At 37.9% G+C, this 15,899-nt stretch overlaps 1 protein-coding gene and 1 pseudogene across 1 annotated transcript; both read right to left on the bottom strand.

Annotated features, from left to right (window-relative positions):
* Nucleotides 1–1,447: 1,447 nt before the first annotated feature.
* On the bottom strand, nt 1,448–3,983 carry LOC124092253 (olfactory receptor 7E24-like; annotated as a pseudogene).
* Nucleotides 3,984–11,687: 7,704 nt separating this feature from the next.
* On the bottom strand, nt 11,688–12,623 carry LOC124092330 (olfactory receptor 7E24-like). Its single transcript, XM_046443787.1, has one exon. The coding sequence runs from the start codon at nt 12,573–12,575 to the stop codon at nt 11,688–11,690; it is 888 nt and encodes a 295-aa protein (XP_046299743.1). The 5' UTR covers nt 12,576–12,623.
* Between the last annotated feature and the right edge of the window lie 3,276 nt (nt 12,624–15,899).

The following is a 15,899-nucleotide window of genomic DNA, read 5'->3' on the forward strand; positions in this document are numbered from 1 at the left end:
AAGAATGCAGAGGATGTGGGCAGCTCCAGGGATACCCTGTGGGTATACCCAGTGTGTCCAGCTATTGTTGCCTACTTTTTCTTTGATTTTTTCCTCTTCTCTGAGCCATTCTTCCTTAATTGGTGCAGCAGATGCCAGGCATTGTGGTGTCCTGTGATCTACCGGATATTCCAGGACTAAAGTTCACAGGGAAGAAGGGGCCCATTCTGGAGTGAGAGGAAAGTGAAAGCGCAGGTTGGTTGTGAAGGGGACAACCTGCCCATGTGCCCTGCGTCTCAAATCCACAATGCAATTCAAACATGGCTACAGTTATTCAACCTAAAAACCTAGGTTGAGTTACCCAAAAACCTGAGCCCCATTTTTGTAAAATAAAATAAAGTGCCTGGAAAATTTTGCAGATGAAGTCAAATAATCCGTGTGGAACCCTGGTCAGCACCTGGCACTCAGGAATCTCCCATTAGCAATTCATGATGTTATTTATGGTTGCTACCCTTATCCTCATCACCTACAAGGGTAACTAGGTGTATTTACTCCTTTGTGGAGAAAACTCTATGAGAAATAGAGTCATTGTGGCAGAAAAAGAAAATCTTTACATAAGATTTTGGTTACTATCACCACTAACAGTCCCCCTGTGGCTACCCAAACATCATGTTGGTCCTGAGGAATAAAAGGAGGCAATGCATAGGACATTCCCTCTTTCAATCTTTACCTCCCACAGAAGTTACTGCTTGCACTGTGTATCTGGTAGGTCATTACCCAGGAGAGCAGCCCCAACACACCTCCCTCGTGGGAGTACCATGGCCCCATTCAAGATGAATGCCCATGCAGTTTTGGATAGCAGGTTCTTGGTGCAAATAATCAAGGAAGAAAGAGACACAGGTATGGAGCCCACTAAACTAGGAACCATCAAGTGGAAGGGTAGAAGCAGAGGCTGAATGTGACCCTGGAGGCTCATGTCTCAGAGCTCATATTTAGTTCTATTTGTCCAGGTAAAAACAAAACCTAAGAACTTCATATTAATGATGGAAGAAGGGGAGAAAATAAATGTCAAAAATGTTATTTGGCTCTTCCACTACTGACAGGAAGTACATGTGTCCTATTCATTTCTTTAATTTCTTTTATATGTTTTATTTGCTTTTTATTTTCATTTCTATTACGGCAAATTCAAAATTTCACTAAAATGAATAACTTTCACCAGTGTCAAGGCACATTTCAGAGGTATTCATTACATTGATGTTATTGTGAAAATATCATCATCATCATCCACCTACAGAATATTTTTTATTTATTCAACATGAACCTATTTTCCCTAACACTGGCCACCATCATTCACTATGAAATAGCAAAACCATGAAGCTGAAAAAAACAGTATTACTACGAAGGATAAATTGACAGTTTTGCTGTATTTTCCAACAAATATTGCAACTGGACACCACAGGTGCTGAGATTAGACTGTTCTCCTGTGCAATCTCTTCAGGGCACTCTTAATGTCCCTGTTCCTCAGGCTGTAGATGAAGGGGTTCAGCATGGGAGTGACCACAGTGTACATCACAGAGGCCACCACACCATTTCTGGGAGAATGTGACACAGCTGATCCAAAGTACACTCCAAAGGCTATTCCATAAAATAGACAAACAACTGCCAGGTGAGACCCACCGGTAGAGAAGGCTTTGTACTTCCCCCCTGATGACTGGATCCTCAGAATGGAGGAAACAATTTTATAGTAAGAAAAAAGAATTCCTGAGATGGGGAGGAAACTATAAAAGGCACCAATAACATACTTGACAATGTTATTAGAAAAAGTACCAGAACAGCTAAGATTAAGGAGTTGGGAAGGGTCACAGAAGAAATTAGAAATTTTCGAATCCTTGAAATATGTGAATTGTAAGACAATCAAATTGTGTAGCTGGGAGTCAAAAAGGCTAACCAAAAATGACACCAAAACTAAGAAGCAACAGAGGTGAGGGCTCATAATGACTGAGTAATGCAGGGGGTGACAGATGGCCAAAAAGCGGTCATAGGCCATCACAGTCAATAGAAAATCAACCATACATGCAAAAAAATGATAAAAAGAAACATCTGTGTCAGGCAGCTCACATAGGAGATGACTCTGCTCTGAGTTAGGATGTCCACAGTCATCTTTGGAACTATGGTGGAGGAGAAACAAATGTCAACCAAGGACAGGTTGGAGAGGAAGAAGTACAGGGGGTGTGGAGGTGGGACTCAGAGCTGACAGCCAGGATGATGAGCAGGTTCCCAAGGTCTGTGACCAGGTACATGGTCAGGAACAGTCCAAAGAGGATGGGCCACAGGTCTGGATCCTCTGAGAGTCCCAGGAGATGGAATTCTGAGACACGCGTCAGATTTTGTAGTTCTGTATTTGTTGGACACCTTGGGAAGGGTGGGGAGAGATGTTGGGGAAAGGAAGTGCATAAACAGGAACCCAGCACTCTGTATTAATTTGAATTCATTTGAATTCATGTATTCACAAGTATTCAAACTTGAAGTCAATACTCTTTGAACAAAACATTTATGGAAAATCCAATTTTTTTAGACACTTTCATTATTGATTTCTGTGTTAGACCTGTCCTTCCATTTGTACCTACATATGAACACTCAAATGAACCATATTAGAACACCAGGAGTATTAGAGAAAATAAGTCCATAATCACAAGAAAATGCAGCCTACCCTTTCAGAAAAGAAAATATATAAAGGGTAATAGGCCTCCTCATATTTAGGAAAAAAATCATTCTAAAAAAATAATTCTAATGAAAGGAAATTAAGAAGTTGCCCAATATATCTTGCTTCATTCTAAGTCCTTGGGGACAAATTCTTTGAGTTACAATATTAAAAACATTAAGTTCTGCATTCTCTTACAATTGAATCAACGTTGATTGTTTTCAGTCAGAAAACATTTTATGTGCAGTTTTTCTTCTAGAGATTTTATTTTTCTGATTCCCCTCCTCTTTAAATGTGTACTTAAAAAATTATACAAGTATTCTTAGCTTTTGTGGACTTCAAATTTTTTATGGTTTTGTAATAATTGAAACTAATAGTGTGGTTCACTGTGACATATTTGTGCATAATAAAATTTGGACAGTTTAATTTCCAATTACTTCCTTATTCTCTCCTCCTGCACCCCATTTTGATAAACATGGTTAAGTTCACATAATCAGTGGTACCACTGATGGTGCAAATATCCTGGCTGCTTACATTATTTTTTATTGATATAAAATGTGACATTATTGTACACTGAAACTGTCAATAATTTATAGATATTAAAAGATAAGAACCTTCTTTGAATATTTTATTTTTATACAGGCTTATTTGGGATAATTCATGAAATATATGATATATAAAAATGTTCTTTTTTATTCTTTTGTAATATTTCTACATTGGACTTGATTGGGGCCTTGAATACTTCTTCATGGAATTTCAGATCATAACCTATCAAATTTACAGTTTAAGATCTTAGTACCAAAGAAAGGCCCAAGCATAGGTTTATGTCCCAACATTATTTCTACTTAATAGATTTTCACATGAATATTCCCTGATACATGGATTGCAATTACTTACTTCACCTACTTGAAGGAAACTAGGTTATTTTTTAGGATTTAATTAGGAAAATATGCCAAAGAGAAAAATAAAAGAAATAATGTAAGCAGCCAGGATATTTGCATCATCTATAAAATGGCAGTGATAGTTACCTCCTGTTTCTGTTATAAGAGAGTATTTTTAAAATCTTTTAAATGTTAATGGTTTGGGGGCTCATTAGTTAATATGTTCACCTGTGGAGATTTTTACTATTAGTGCACCATAGTTATACATACAATTGAAACTTAGCACGTTGGTATCCTCCCATGTGGCCACCTAAACTGTCATGTTTGTCCTGATGAGGGAAAAACTGGCTTTCTAATTGGCCTTTATCCACCCAGAATCTTGTTAGCACTTACTGGTTTATGCTGTGTGCCTACTGGGCCATGACGAGATCTCCCCTGCCTCATGCCTAGTGAGCACTTTGTTCTGTCCCCAGTATTTATTTCAATGCATTCTCAGGAGCTTCCTGATGCACACAGCCATGGAAAGAGGAGACACAAGTATGGAGCCCACTGGATGGCAGACTTCACTGAAGAACTAGAGGAACAGCAGATTGCTGACAATTGTGTAAACTTGGAGGCTCAAACCACAGAACTCATAATCAGCCAAATTGGCCCATGTTATTCCAATCCCTAAGGACTTCCTATATTAATGGAGAAAGAAGTAGAGAAGAAAATGAATGTCCACCAACTCTTTCTGGCTCTTCCTCTATGGGAAAGAAATTTCATGTGCATTCTTCATTTATTTCCTTTCTTAGCAAGATGTATTTGATTTTTATATCCCTTTCATTGTAATTAAATTTTAATTTCAAAAAATTTACATCTCTCACCAATTTTAAGTGTACAGCTCATTGGGAATTACTTTCTTGTTATGATGCAACTAACACCATTGACAATCTACAGAAAATTTCCATCTTACCAAACTGAAACTTTGTACCCATTTTTACAATTTTTATGTGTTTCTTAGTGCATTACAGTTATACCCTATATCGGGTTTCATTTTGACATAATCACATCAGCATGGAATGTAATTTGTCCACTTCAATCCCCAGTCAGTACCTCCCTTTACCTTCCCTCATCCCTCCTCCTGTCCCCCTCCTCCTCCCCACTTGTCTTCCTTCCATCTAGTTATAATTTTTTAATCAGTGCTTTATGGATACAAGTAAAGGTGAAATTCACTGTGGTATATTTATGAATGCACACAGCATAATTTGGTCAATTCCATTCCACCATCCTGTTTTCCAGTTCTTTCTTCCCTCCCCCTTGATTTACTTTCTCTACTCCACTGATCTCCCTCTTATTTTTATGGGACTCCCCCACCCCATATTTTTCCTATTTTTGTCTAGCCTCCATGACCAGAGAGACTACAAAATGGGAAAAAAAATCTTTTCCAAATTCTCCTCCAACAGATGATTAATATACACAATATATGGAGAACTCAGAAACTTAATACCAAAAAACAAATAATTAATATATGGACAAAAGAACTAAACACACAGCTCTCAAAATAAAAAATACAAATGGCCAGCATACATATGAGAAAATGTTTAACAACCCAAGAAATCAGGAATATGCAAATAAAAACTTCATTGATATTTCATCTCTCTTCAGTGAGAATGGCCATTATGAAGAAAACAAATAATAATAAATTCTGGTGAAGATGTGGGGGAAAAATACTCTCATACATTGTTGGTGGGGCTGAAAATCAGCACAAATATTCTGCAAATCAGTATAGAGATTCCTCAGAAGACTAGGAATGGAGCAACCATATAATCCAGCTCTCCTATTCCTGGTATTTATCTTAAAGAATTAAAATCAACATACTATAGTGATACAGCCACGTGAGTGTCTATAGTAGGGCAATTCACTACAGTTATGGAAAAGCCAAGGTGACTGTCAACAGATGAATGTATAAAGAAAAAATGGTTGTTGTACACATGGAGTTCTTCTTAGCCATAAATTAAAAAAAATCATTGCATTTTCTGGTAGATGTATGGAACTAGAGAACAGCAAATTAAGTGAAATAAGCCAGACTCAGAAAGTCAATGGTCAAATGTTTTCTCTCATATGTGGAAGCTGCACCCATTTTTAAAACTCCACATTCCTCTCCACCATAACACTGGCTACTACCATTCTATTAGTAAATGTGTTGAGAAATTAAATCTACAAACTTACAGGACAACATGTAAAAACTCTTTCTGGAAGATTGTGACACACCTGAAACAAAGTACACACCATGGCTTGTCCCATAACAATATTCAGGCCCACATGTGGAGAAGGCTGTATACTTCAAACATGATGATGAGACTCTTAGAATGGAGGAAATAATTTTATAATAAGTGAAAAGGATCTCTGAGATGGAAAAAAAAAACAAATACCAACAAAATTCTTCACTGTGTTATTAGATGAAGCATCAGGACAGGTAAGATTAAGGAGTGGAGAAGGTTCTCAGAAGAAGTTAGAAAGCTCCACATCTTTGAAGTAGATAAAATGTAAGACTACTAAATTGTGTAGCTGGGAGTCTATAAGGCTAAACAAAACTGACACAAAACTAAGAAGTCACAGAGGCAGGCATTCCTCATGACTGGATAATGCCAGGGGTGACAAATGGCCACAAATCAGTCAGGAGCCATCACCATCAGAAGCAGAACATCCATACATGCAGAAATTATAAAGAGACATCTGTGTCAGGCAGCCACATAACTGATGACTGTGCTATTGGTTTGCATATCCACAGCCATCTTTGGGACCATCATGATGGAAAACAGATGTAAGTTGAACACACATTAAAGAGCAAGAAGTAAAAAGGGGTGTGGAGGTGGAAGTCTAGGCTGACAGCCAGGATGATGAGTAGGTTCCCAAGCACTGTGACCAGGTATCTGGACAGGAACAGTCCAAAGAAGTTGAGTTGCAGGTCAGGGTTCCCTAAGACTTGATGGTTGGAATTCAGAGACACATATTAGATTTTGTGCTTCATATTCCTCAGACACTTTGGGAGAGTAGAAATACACAATCAGGCACCGAGCACTCTGTATACATTTAAATTCCATATTTGCAAATAAAGAATCCATGTTTTATGGGGACAGGAAAGATGTGGAATGAGATGGACATCATAACCCTAGATACATGTAGAACTGCACATATGGGACGACACTACATCATACACAGTCAGAGAAATGAAAACGAAGAATAAGTTATAGCAATCCTCATTATGGAAAATATCATTCTGATAACAAGGAATAAAGAAGGAGTTTAATATACCACATTATATTCTGATACCTTGGGATGAAATCTTTTTCTGTTTTTATTAGTACATTGTAGTTATACATCATATTGGGGTTCATTTTGACATAGATATATAATTATGGTTAGAATACAATTTGCTCTCTCTGCCCCACCCTTTCCCTTACTCCACTGTCTCCCTTCTATTTTTATGGGATTCCTCTCTCCCTTTTATTTTGGCCTCTTTTCTCTTTTTCATCCTCATTACAATCTCAGCTTTCTTCTTTCAAAAACTGAATCTTGTAGATGGTGTTCAAATAAAATTAATGTGCTGTGAGTCCATGATGTGGCGACAAAAAAGAGCTATTTTAACTTGTCTCTAGTTCTAGGGGGACAAGAGGGGTGACAGTACAGACAGAAAATACCAAGTGCATTTTTTTAAATGGATATAGGGTCAGTTTAGTGACCAAAGGAAAGAGTGATTCAAACTTTAATAGAGTTTTGATGCCTCCTCTGTGGCAAGCAAAGATCATCTCTTGAGAATTAGTAAAGAAAGAAAAAAAAAGTCTTCCCCAATTACACAGCACAGACATCAACAGTATCAAAATTAAAATGCCCTGCTGGGCGATCCCAGCAGCTCACAGGCTTAGACAGGAGGATGGTAAGTTCAATGCCAGCCTCACCAACTTAGCGAGGCCGTAAGCAACTCAGCCAGACCATGTCTCAAAATAAAAAAAAAAAATAAAAAACAAAATGGCTGGGAATGTGGCTCAGCAGTTGAGTGCCCCTGTGTTCAATCCCTGGTACAAAAAGAAAAAAGAAAAAGAAAAAAGAAAGAAAACTCTCATTGAAATAGAAAAATGGTAACTTCAGGTCTCAGGATATTTAATGTTGACTCATAGATTACATTGAAATAAAATTAAGGGTTTCTATTTTAATCCCTTTATCAGTAAATACTATGAAGATTAACCTCATCACTATAAATAATAAATAATATTTTTTAAAAAAAATGCATTCATATTTCAGTGTCCACTGAGTCTCAGGGACACTAAAAACTTGTCCTATGCCAAAGCAGAAATAAGTGACATAGACAGGATTTAAATTTAAATTGTCTGATTTTGAGTCCAATCCATTGATGTTTTTATTGTCCCCCAGCCAACAGGAAGTATTAAGCAGAGGATCAGCTGTCTTCACCAAGTACATTTTTAAATTTTTTCTCATTTCCTTGCCAAATCAAGGAACCAAATCAAGACTAGACTCTGTGAGTCCTTTAAAAGCTGAATGGAGTGATTATAAGAATGGAGGAGACAGTGGTCAGCTTCAAGGAAGTCCTGCAAGGGAGCCAAGACAGAGATCTGAGCAGAATTGAGACACAGCTACTCTTTTGGCAATTTTTGCACTTGATTCCTGGCTACTCTTTCTATTATGGATACAATTGACTTCACCCACTATTCTGTCCTGTGACCCACCAGGAACCCACAAAAGGCAGAGGACAATGAACAAGAGGTCTCCTCCTGGAGTGACAAGACGTGAAATGACTGTTGGGGTTGTGAAGGGGACAATCTGCCAGGATTCTCCTGGTATGAAGCTCTGTGTCCATAACCAGATAGACCAATTCAAACATGGCTTCATTTTTTCCTAATAACTGGTATAATTTTATTTACATAAATATAATGTGGCCTTTCATTTTCTGTAAAATAATACTAATGTGGAGATATATATATATATATGTATATATATATATATATATATAAAGATGATATGCATAAAAATTAATGAGTGACTCAGAGCACTCAGTGCTGGTGGGCAGGAAGCCCTCTCTATCAGTCCATGATATGAGGGTTACTCTTGGCCTCTGTCTCATCCTCACATCACCTTCCTAATCTTTTTAGAAGGCTTTGGAACTGTTTATAAAGATCCACATTTTGCTATTATGGGTGAGACTTTTATGAAAGGTAGATATAGTGTGGGGTAAAAAGCAAATTTTGAATAAGGTTTCTGGTATCTGCACCATAAACAAGAACATAAACGGTCTCAATTCTCATAGTTGAAAGTTTGCATATTAGGATGCACATGGGTCAGGTTACCTAAACTATCATGTTTGTTCTCATGATAAGGAAAGAATACTTCCATGAATCCTCCCCTAATGCATGTGATCCCTTTGCACTTATTGGTTGATGTGTCTCTGTTCATGCACAAGTGCAGAAATAAAGACATTCCCATGCCTGATGCCCAGTGAAAGCTCTGACTGTGTCTTCAGGATTCATCGGAGTACTGCATTATTATATAGCTGCCTCCTGGTGAAGAGTGTCACAGGGAGATTAAGCTACAGAGATCACTGGACATGAACCACTCACAGAAGGACGGCTGGCACAGCCTGATTACTGAATATTATATTGTCTTGGAGGCTTAATGCAGAGCTCCTAATTAGCCAAATTGGTTCACGTTATCCCAGTCTCAAAGAACCTCCTAATGTAAATGGATGAGAAGAGGAGGAAGAGGAAGAAGAGGAGATGGGGAGGGGCAGCAGAGGGAGAAATGAATGTCCACAAAACATGTGGACCCTCCCTCTGCTTAGAAGGAATCTCATACACATGCTTCACTTCTTCCACTTACAAATTTTGCAGAGATTCATCTGATTTTATGTCTATTTTATTAGAAGAAAATATAAACAACAAAAATTACCATGTTAACCATGTCAAGTCAATGCTTGGGTGGCATTAGTTACATTCACATTTTTGTGCAACTATTACCATTAAACATCTCCAGAAATTTTTCATCCACTCAAACCAAACTTGGGAATCCATTTTAAAAATGCCACAACCTTGGTGATCACCGTTTGCTTATGAAATATAAGGAATTAAACCCGTCAACATACAAAAATAACATGCTCTAGGAAGCTGGATTTATAGGAAATATGTTAATCTTGCTGCATTTTCTGACATACATCCCAGCTGGATGCCTCAGGTCCTGAAATTAGACAGTTCTGCTGCAGAGCTTCCAGAGGGGGCATTAATGTTGAGTTCCTCAGGCTGCACAGGAAGGATACAGCATAGAGGTGCCCGTGGGATACATCACTTAGTCCACCAGAAAGGCCACATCACTGGAAGAATGTGACACAGTTGCAACACAAGACACTTCCATGCTAGAGACATAAAACTAACAAATAAATGACAGGGGAGTCCCACACAAAAATGCTTCACCCTTCTCACCTGTGGATGGGATTGTTCCAATGCAGGAAATGACTTCATAGTGAGATGAAAGGATTACTTGTCGTGAAGTAGGAGGCAGAGGGTTATGGTTGAAAGAAGTGTGCACAGGAAGGGAAGAGGTGACAGACAGGAAAGGGCTTAGGAGTATCACTGACCAAGTATGTCACATGCATGTATCAATACACCACAGTAAGACCACTATCCTGTAGGATTAATATTCTTCATTGAATTTTTTAAAATGTAACATAAAGGGAAAATAGGTGTCCATCATTGAATAAATGGATAAAGAAAGGTGGCAAATATACAGAATGGAGTTTTATTCAGCCATAAGGAAAAATGATATTATGTCATTTGCAGAAAAATGGGTGGAACATGAGAACATTACATTAAGTGGAGTAAGTCAAACTCAGAAGGTCAAGGATCACATGTTTTCTTTCATTTGTGGAAGCTATAGAGGAGAAAGGGAAAGAAAGGCAGGGGTTATTGCATGGCAAAGGGAGGTCAGGAGAGTAGAGGAAATGAACAGGGAGAGGAAGGGAAGAAGGGATGGAGGGGGAGTGCTGGGGAGTTATACTGACCAAATTCTGTTGTTATATTGTGTGCATGTACAAATATGTAACAATAGATCCCAACACTGCACACAACTAAAATGCACCGATAAAAATGTCAAGGAAAAACTGCAGAAATCCACTTCATCATCAAAAAAATTATAATCACTGTTCTTGACAACTAGATCTTGTAGGAGTTTTAATGACTTCCTATAAAATTCCAGGTCTTGGCATCTCTGTATGATACTATCCACTTGCATATTTCTGCCCCAGAGGCAATTACTGTCAGAATTGAGGGTAGATTTTCCTGGCACAGTTTTCATATCTGCATTTATTTTTGTATACATAAACAGTTTTCTTAAGCACATGCCTAAAAGAGTAATCTCACCTAGGTAGTATGCAACAAAACACCTATTGCCCTGCAATGTGCTGATTTGTTTCAACATGTAGTTTAAAGTTTCTCTAAAGAGTACATACATTTATTTTGAAAGCTTTAAAATGCTATGTGGCATTACCCCAGAGAAAAACATCATTTGTTTTTTTAGCTTCTGATTACAATGAAACTTTCAAAATTTGTGTCCTTCTCCATACCATATAAGTGAGCCTTAATATAATATGCAGATGCACCCGAGTTGTTTGGTGTATGTGTTAGTCACCTTTCGGTTACTGTGGAAAAAAATACCTGAGGAAAATCACTTAAAAGAGGGAAAAGTTGTATTGGAAATAAGAAAGAAAAAAGAAAAGAAGGAAGAAAAAAGGGAAAGAGGGGAAGGGTTGGGGGGGGAATTCAATCCACAGATAAGGTTAGAGGTCTCATGGACCACTTTTCATCCAGCATTTGAACACTGCTGTTATTAAGACAAAGACTCCAACATGCAAGTCTTTGAGGGGCATTCCAGATTCAAACAGACCAATTTCTAACAGCTGTTCACATTCAAGGTCCAGACACCTACAGAACTATTTCTTAATTTTTCCCAGGATGAGTTCCAACCATTCTACTATAAAACTTGGTGAGAAATTAGCATGTGGGGCACATGGACAGGACTAGGTATTTGTCTTTGTTGCATTTTCAAAAATGCATGGCAACCAGACCCCACAGGGGCTGGGATTAGACTGTCCTGATCTGCAGCCTCCTCAGGGCACTTTTAATGTCCCTGTTCCTCAGGCTGTAGATGAAGGGGTTCAGCATGGGGGTGACCACAGTGTACATCACGGAGGCCACTGCATCCTTCCTGGGAGAATGTGATACAGCTGATCCAAAATACACTGCAAAGCCTGTTCCTAAAAATAAGCAAAACACTGACAGGTGAGAGCCACAGGTAGAGAAGGCTTTGTACTTCCCACCTGAGGATGGGATCCTCAGAATGGAGGAAATAATTTTATAATAAGAGAAAAGGATCCCTGAGATGGGGAAAAGGCCATAGATGGCAATAAGAACATACTTGGCAAAGTCATCAGAGAAGTTGTGAGAACAGGAAAGATTCAGAAGTTCAGAAGGGTCACAGTAGAAATTGGAAATTTCCACATCCTTGAAGCTGGTAACTTTTAAGATCATCAAATTGTGCAGCTGGGAGTCCAAAAGACTCAGCAAAAATGACCCCAAAATTAAGAAGCCACAGAGGCGAGGGTTCATAATGACTGGATAACGTAGGGGGTGACAGATGGCCACAAACCGGTCATAGGCCATCACAGACAGAAGCATATAATCCATACAGACAAGAATGGTAAAAAGAGACATCTGTGTCAGGCATCCTTCATAGGAGATGATATCATTGTGAGTTTGAATGTTTACAATCATGTTTGGAACCGTGGTAGAAATGAAACCAATGTCAGCCAAGGACAGGTTGGAGAGGAAGAAGTACATGGGGGTGTGGAGGTGGGAGTCAGAGCAGACAGCCAGGATGATGAGCAGGTTTCCCAGGATGGTGACCAGGTACATGCACAGGAATAGTACAAAGAGGATGGGCTGCAGGTCTGGATCCTCTGAGAAGCTCATGAGTAGGAATTCAGAGACACGGGTTAAATTTTGCGCTTGTATGTTTCTTGGACACCTTTTGAAAAGCAAAGAAAGTGTTTAAAAATACATAAAACAGGCACCCCTCATTCTGGAAACATTGAAATCAAGTTTGCTCAGGAAGGTGCTCAAGATTTAGGTCCACAAACCTTCAACAATAATTCTCAATAGTGAAAAAACCCATCTCCATCATCCACCCCTCTTTCCATACTCACTTGAGAGACATTGAACTGAGCAATGTAGAAGTCCAGAAGCAAAGGAGGGAATAAATTCATGATCAAACAATGAAGTATTGCTTATCTTTAAGAAAAAAAGGAAATTAAGAAGCAGTTTGATATACCTCCTTTGTTTCTAAGGCCTTTCAACAAAGTCCTTTTACAAGATATTTGAGACTGCATAAGGACTGCTTTTCCTGACAACTAGATCAAGGTTGAGGGATCATAACAAGAAAGCAGTATGGACCCATTTTTTGCAAAGGGTTCTCATCATTCTCATTAGCCTCCTTTGTTCATTAAAGTTTTCTAATTAAAAATTAAGTAACATAAATAAAAATCCTATCCTTGGTGAACTTTAAATTTGGATAAACACGATTACATGAATAAAATTGCTGACCACAATGTGGCATTAGTGTGCACTGTACCTGTCAATAATTTTAAAATCATAGACTGTAAGAATCTCCTTTGAATAGTTTTATTTTATGCAGGTTTATTTTTATCAACCCATATAATATCAGCAAAATATCTGTTATATAAAATGCCCCTTGATTTTTTTTTCATTTTCTTGATTCTGTACTCCATCTGGCTTGATAAAACTGGATCATAGTTTTTTGATCTCAAACCCTTAAGAACATTGTTGATGATCCAAACACTAAGTAAAGACTCAAAACTCCAAGTTTCATTTCCAATCTACTTATTTCTTCTTCATAGATTTTCTGGTCAGTCATTCCTGACACATTGATTCAATTCTCCTATTTAGGCTACATGAAATATACTTAGGTTCATTATTTATAATTTCTCACTGTGACAGAATTAGATACAGTATAAAATAGAGTACAATAAGAAATAATGTAACAACTTCTTGGAAACCTCCTCATTCGTCAAAAGGGGGTATTACCCACTTTGTATGGCTGTCATCAGAAAAATTTTTTAACAAATTTTTCAAGTAGCATAACTTGTAGTTCTTCCTGTGCATATTTTAGGATATCTAACATAGTGATGTCATTACAACACTAATTGTATCAGCATATCCATATGTGAAATTCTGAGTGGTCTTTTTTTATACTACAGCTGAAATCGACTATCTAACAATATCCTAGTGTGTAGAACATGCTCCGTGAATATTGCTTATTCTTATTATCCATAACATTATCACCTATATTAAAACATATGAATCTGATAATACTTGTTCCAGGACTAACATTGGCTAGATATCTGAATTATTACATAGGAAATTTGAGTCTTAGTATTTCTGCCTTTTTCCATTCTCCTGCAAACCTGTCTCCCAGACACAGATATTGTCTTGAAGTGGGGACGTGTAATTTTCTCTTGGTGTTTTCATGTCAGAATCATCTACCATGCAGTTTTCGTTTATAATGTTGCCTTAAAAGTACTTAAAATACTTAATTTAAGTATTCTGCAAAACAATACCTATTGCCCATGAAATATGCAAGTTTACATTAACCTGAGAAGGTACTCTGTGGAGTACACTCACCTTCTGAAAAGTCTTTATCTGATGAAAAGTGTTATCTGTTGAAAGGACACAATCTTTTAATTGGATAGTTTATTAATTTGATAATCATTTCAAAATCCTCTGCCAATCTCCATGTCACTCAAATAAGAATATCCAACTCCAATAAATATGTTGGTTGGGGCTAGGCAATTGATTTCCAATAGAAAAATGCATGTTCAAATTTGCTATTAATAACCTACATTTATGCCCTTCAAGAATAGCCAGTATCACCCATATCTTCTCAATCCTAATATGTATCAGGAAAATGAAGCATCACCCTAAGTAGTAATAATCTCTCCTTGATGAATCCTTAAGAAAATTTGTCAAATTCAGGAAATACTCTCTCCCTTGGATCCATCTGAAGAGATCATGCTGGAGTCAAGAAGGCAGCATTTCAGACCCACATCCCACCTGCCAGTGTGTGCACAGTGTGCAAATCTCTCCTCCTCTCCCTGCTCATTGCTTAATGGAAACACAGAAAATAACACCATCTCCAAAGGGATATTTGAAACTCAACAAATATTTGGTCATTGTGATTTAATAAAAAAATCCATGATTTGATAACTATCCGCATTATGGAGGAAAGCCATGGTCAAGGGCAGTGGAGGCTGGAATGAGGTGAAACTCTGACCTGTGCCTCAGTGGAAGGCTGAGGTGTTAAGTGCCCTTCAGCTTCTGCCTCCTTGCCTTTCTTCAAGCCCATGAAAATCTCTGCCATGATTTCTGAAACTTTTTCTGCTATGGATGATATTAAATGAAAATAAAGAGTCTCTACATCCAAAACATGGACACAGAGAGACAGTTTTAACTTGGGTCTATACCCATGGACACTGCTGAAAGGAAAGAAAGTACAGACAGGAGGCCACAATTTGCTAATCCAAATTCATTTTGGTCAATTTAGGAAAGAAATGGTGCTGGGGGTTCAATGCTGAACAGACTTATTTTGGATGCCTCCCTGTGCCAAGCAGAGCATAGGCCTCAGGGAGTCAAAAAATAGAAAAAATGAGACGTTCTTCCCAAATATCCAGCACACATATCTGTAAGGTCAAAATTAAAATGCCCATCCAGAGATAGGAAAATGGTCATTTTAGGTCACTGGACATATTAATTGAGTGGCATAAAGATTAACCTAGTAAGAACTAACAGTAACAACAATATCCAGATTTTATTTTGCCTGAATTTTATTCATATATCCCATATTATTCAAATAGGAGAACAAAGTATTTATCCTTACTCTGCAGTTGCATCAATGGGAAATCAACCCAGATGTCAAGGCTGAATCTAGACACCAGTGAAACTAGTGAACTTCCTTACAGAGATAGGGATTGGGACTGAGAGATTTTGAAATAGATGGATTACTTTTATTTTTATTCTTTCCCACTTGACATTTTCAGTATAGGTCCAAAGATCTTAACAACTGGTAAATCTCTGGCATTTTTAGAATCTTTACAGTTTTATGAGTGAGAATGAAATCAAAACCTAACATTATGTTTGCTTTGAGATTGAGAGGGTTGTTTTCCAGCAAGGAGGAGCATGTGATGAGCTCAAGGAGGTTCTGGAGGGGGCCCAGATGTGTGA

This window comes from Marmota monax, unplaced genomic scaffold (genome assembly GCF_021218885.2).
Source record: "Marmota monax isolate L192 unplaced genomic scaffold, Marmota_monax_Labrador192_F-V1.1 WCK01_AAM20220418_F8-fsc00102, whole genome shotgun sequence".
In the NCBI taxonomy this organism is placed as follows: Eukaryota; Metazoa; Chordata; class Mammalia; order Rodentia; family Sciuridae; genus Marmota; species Marmota monax.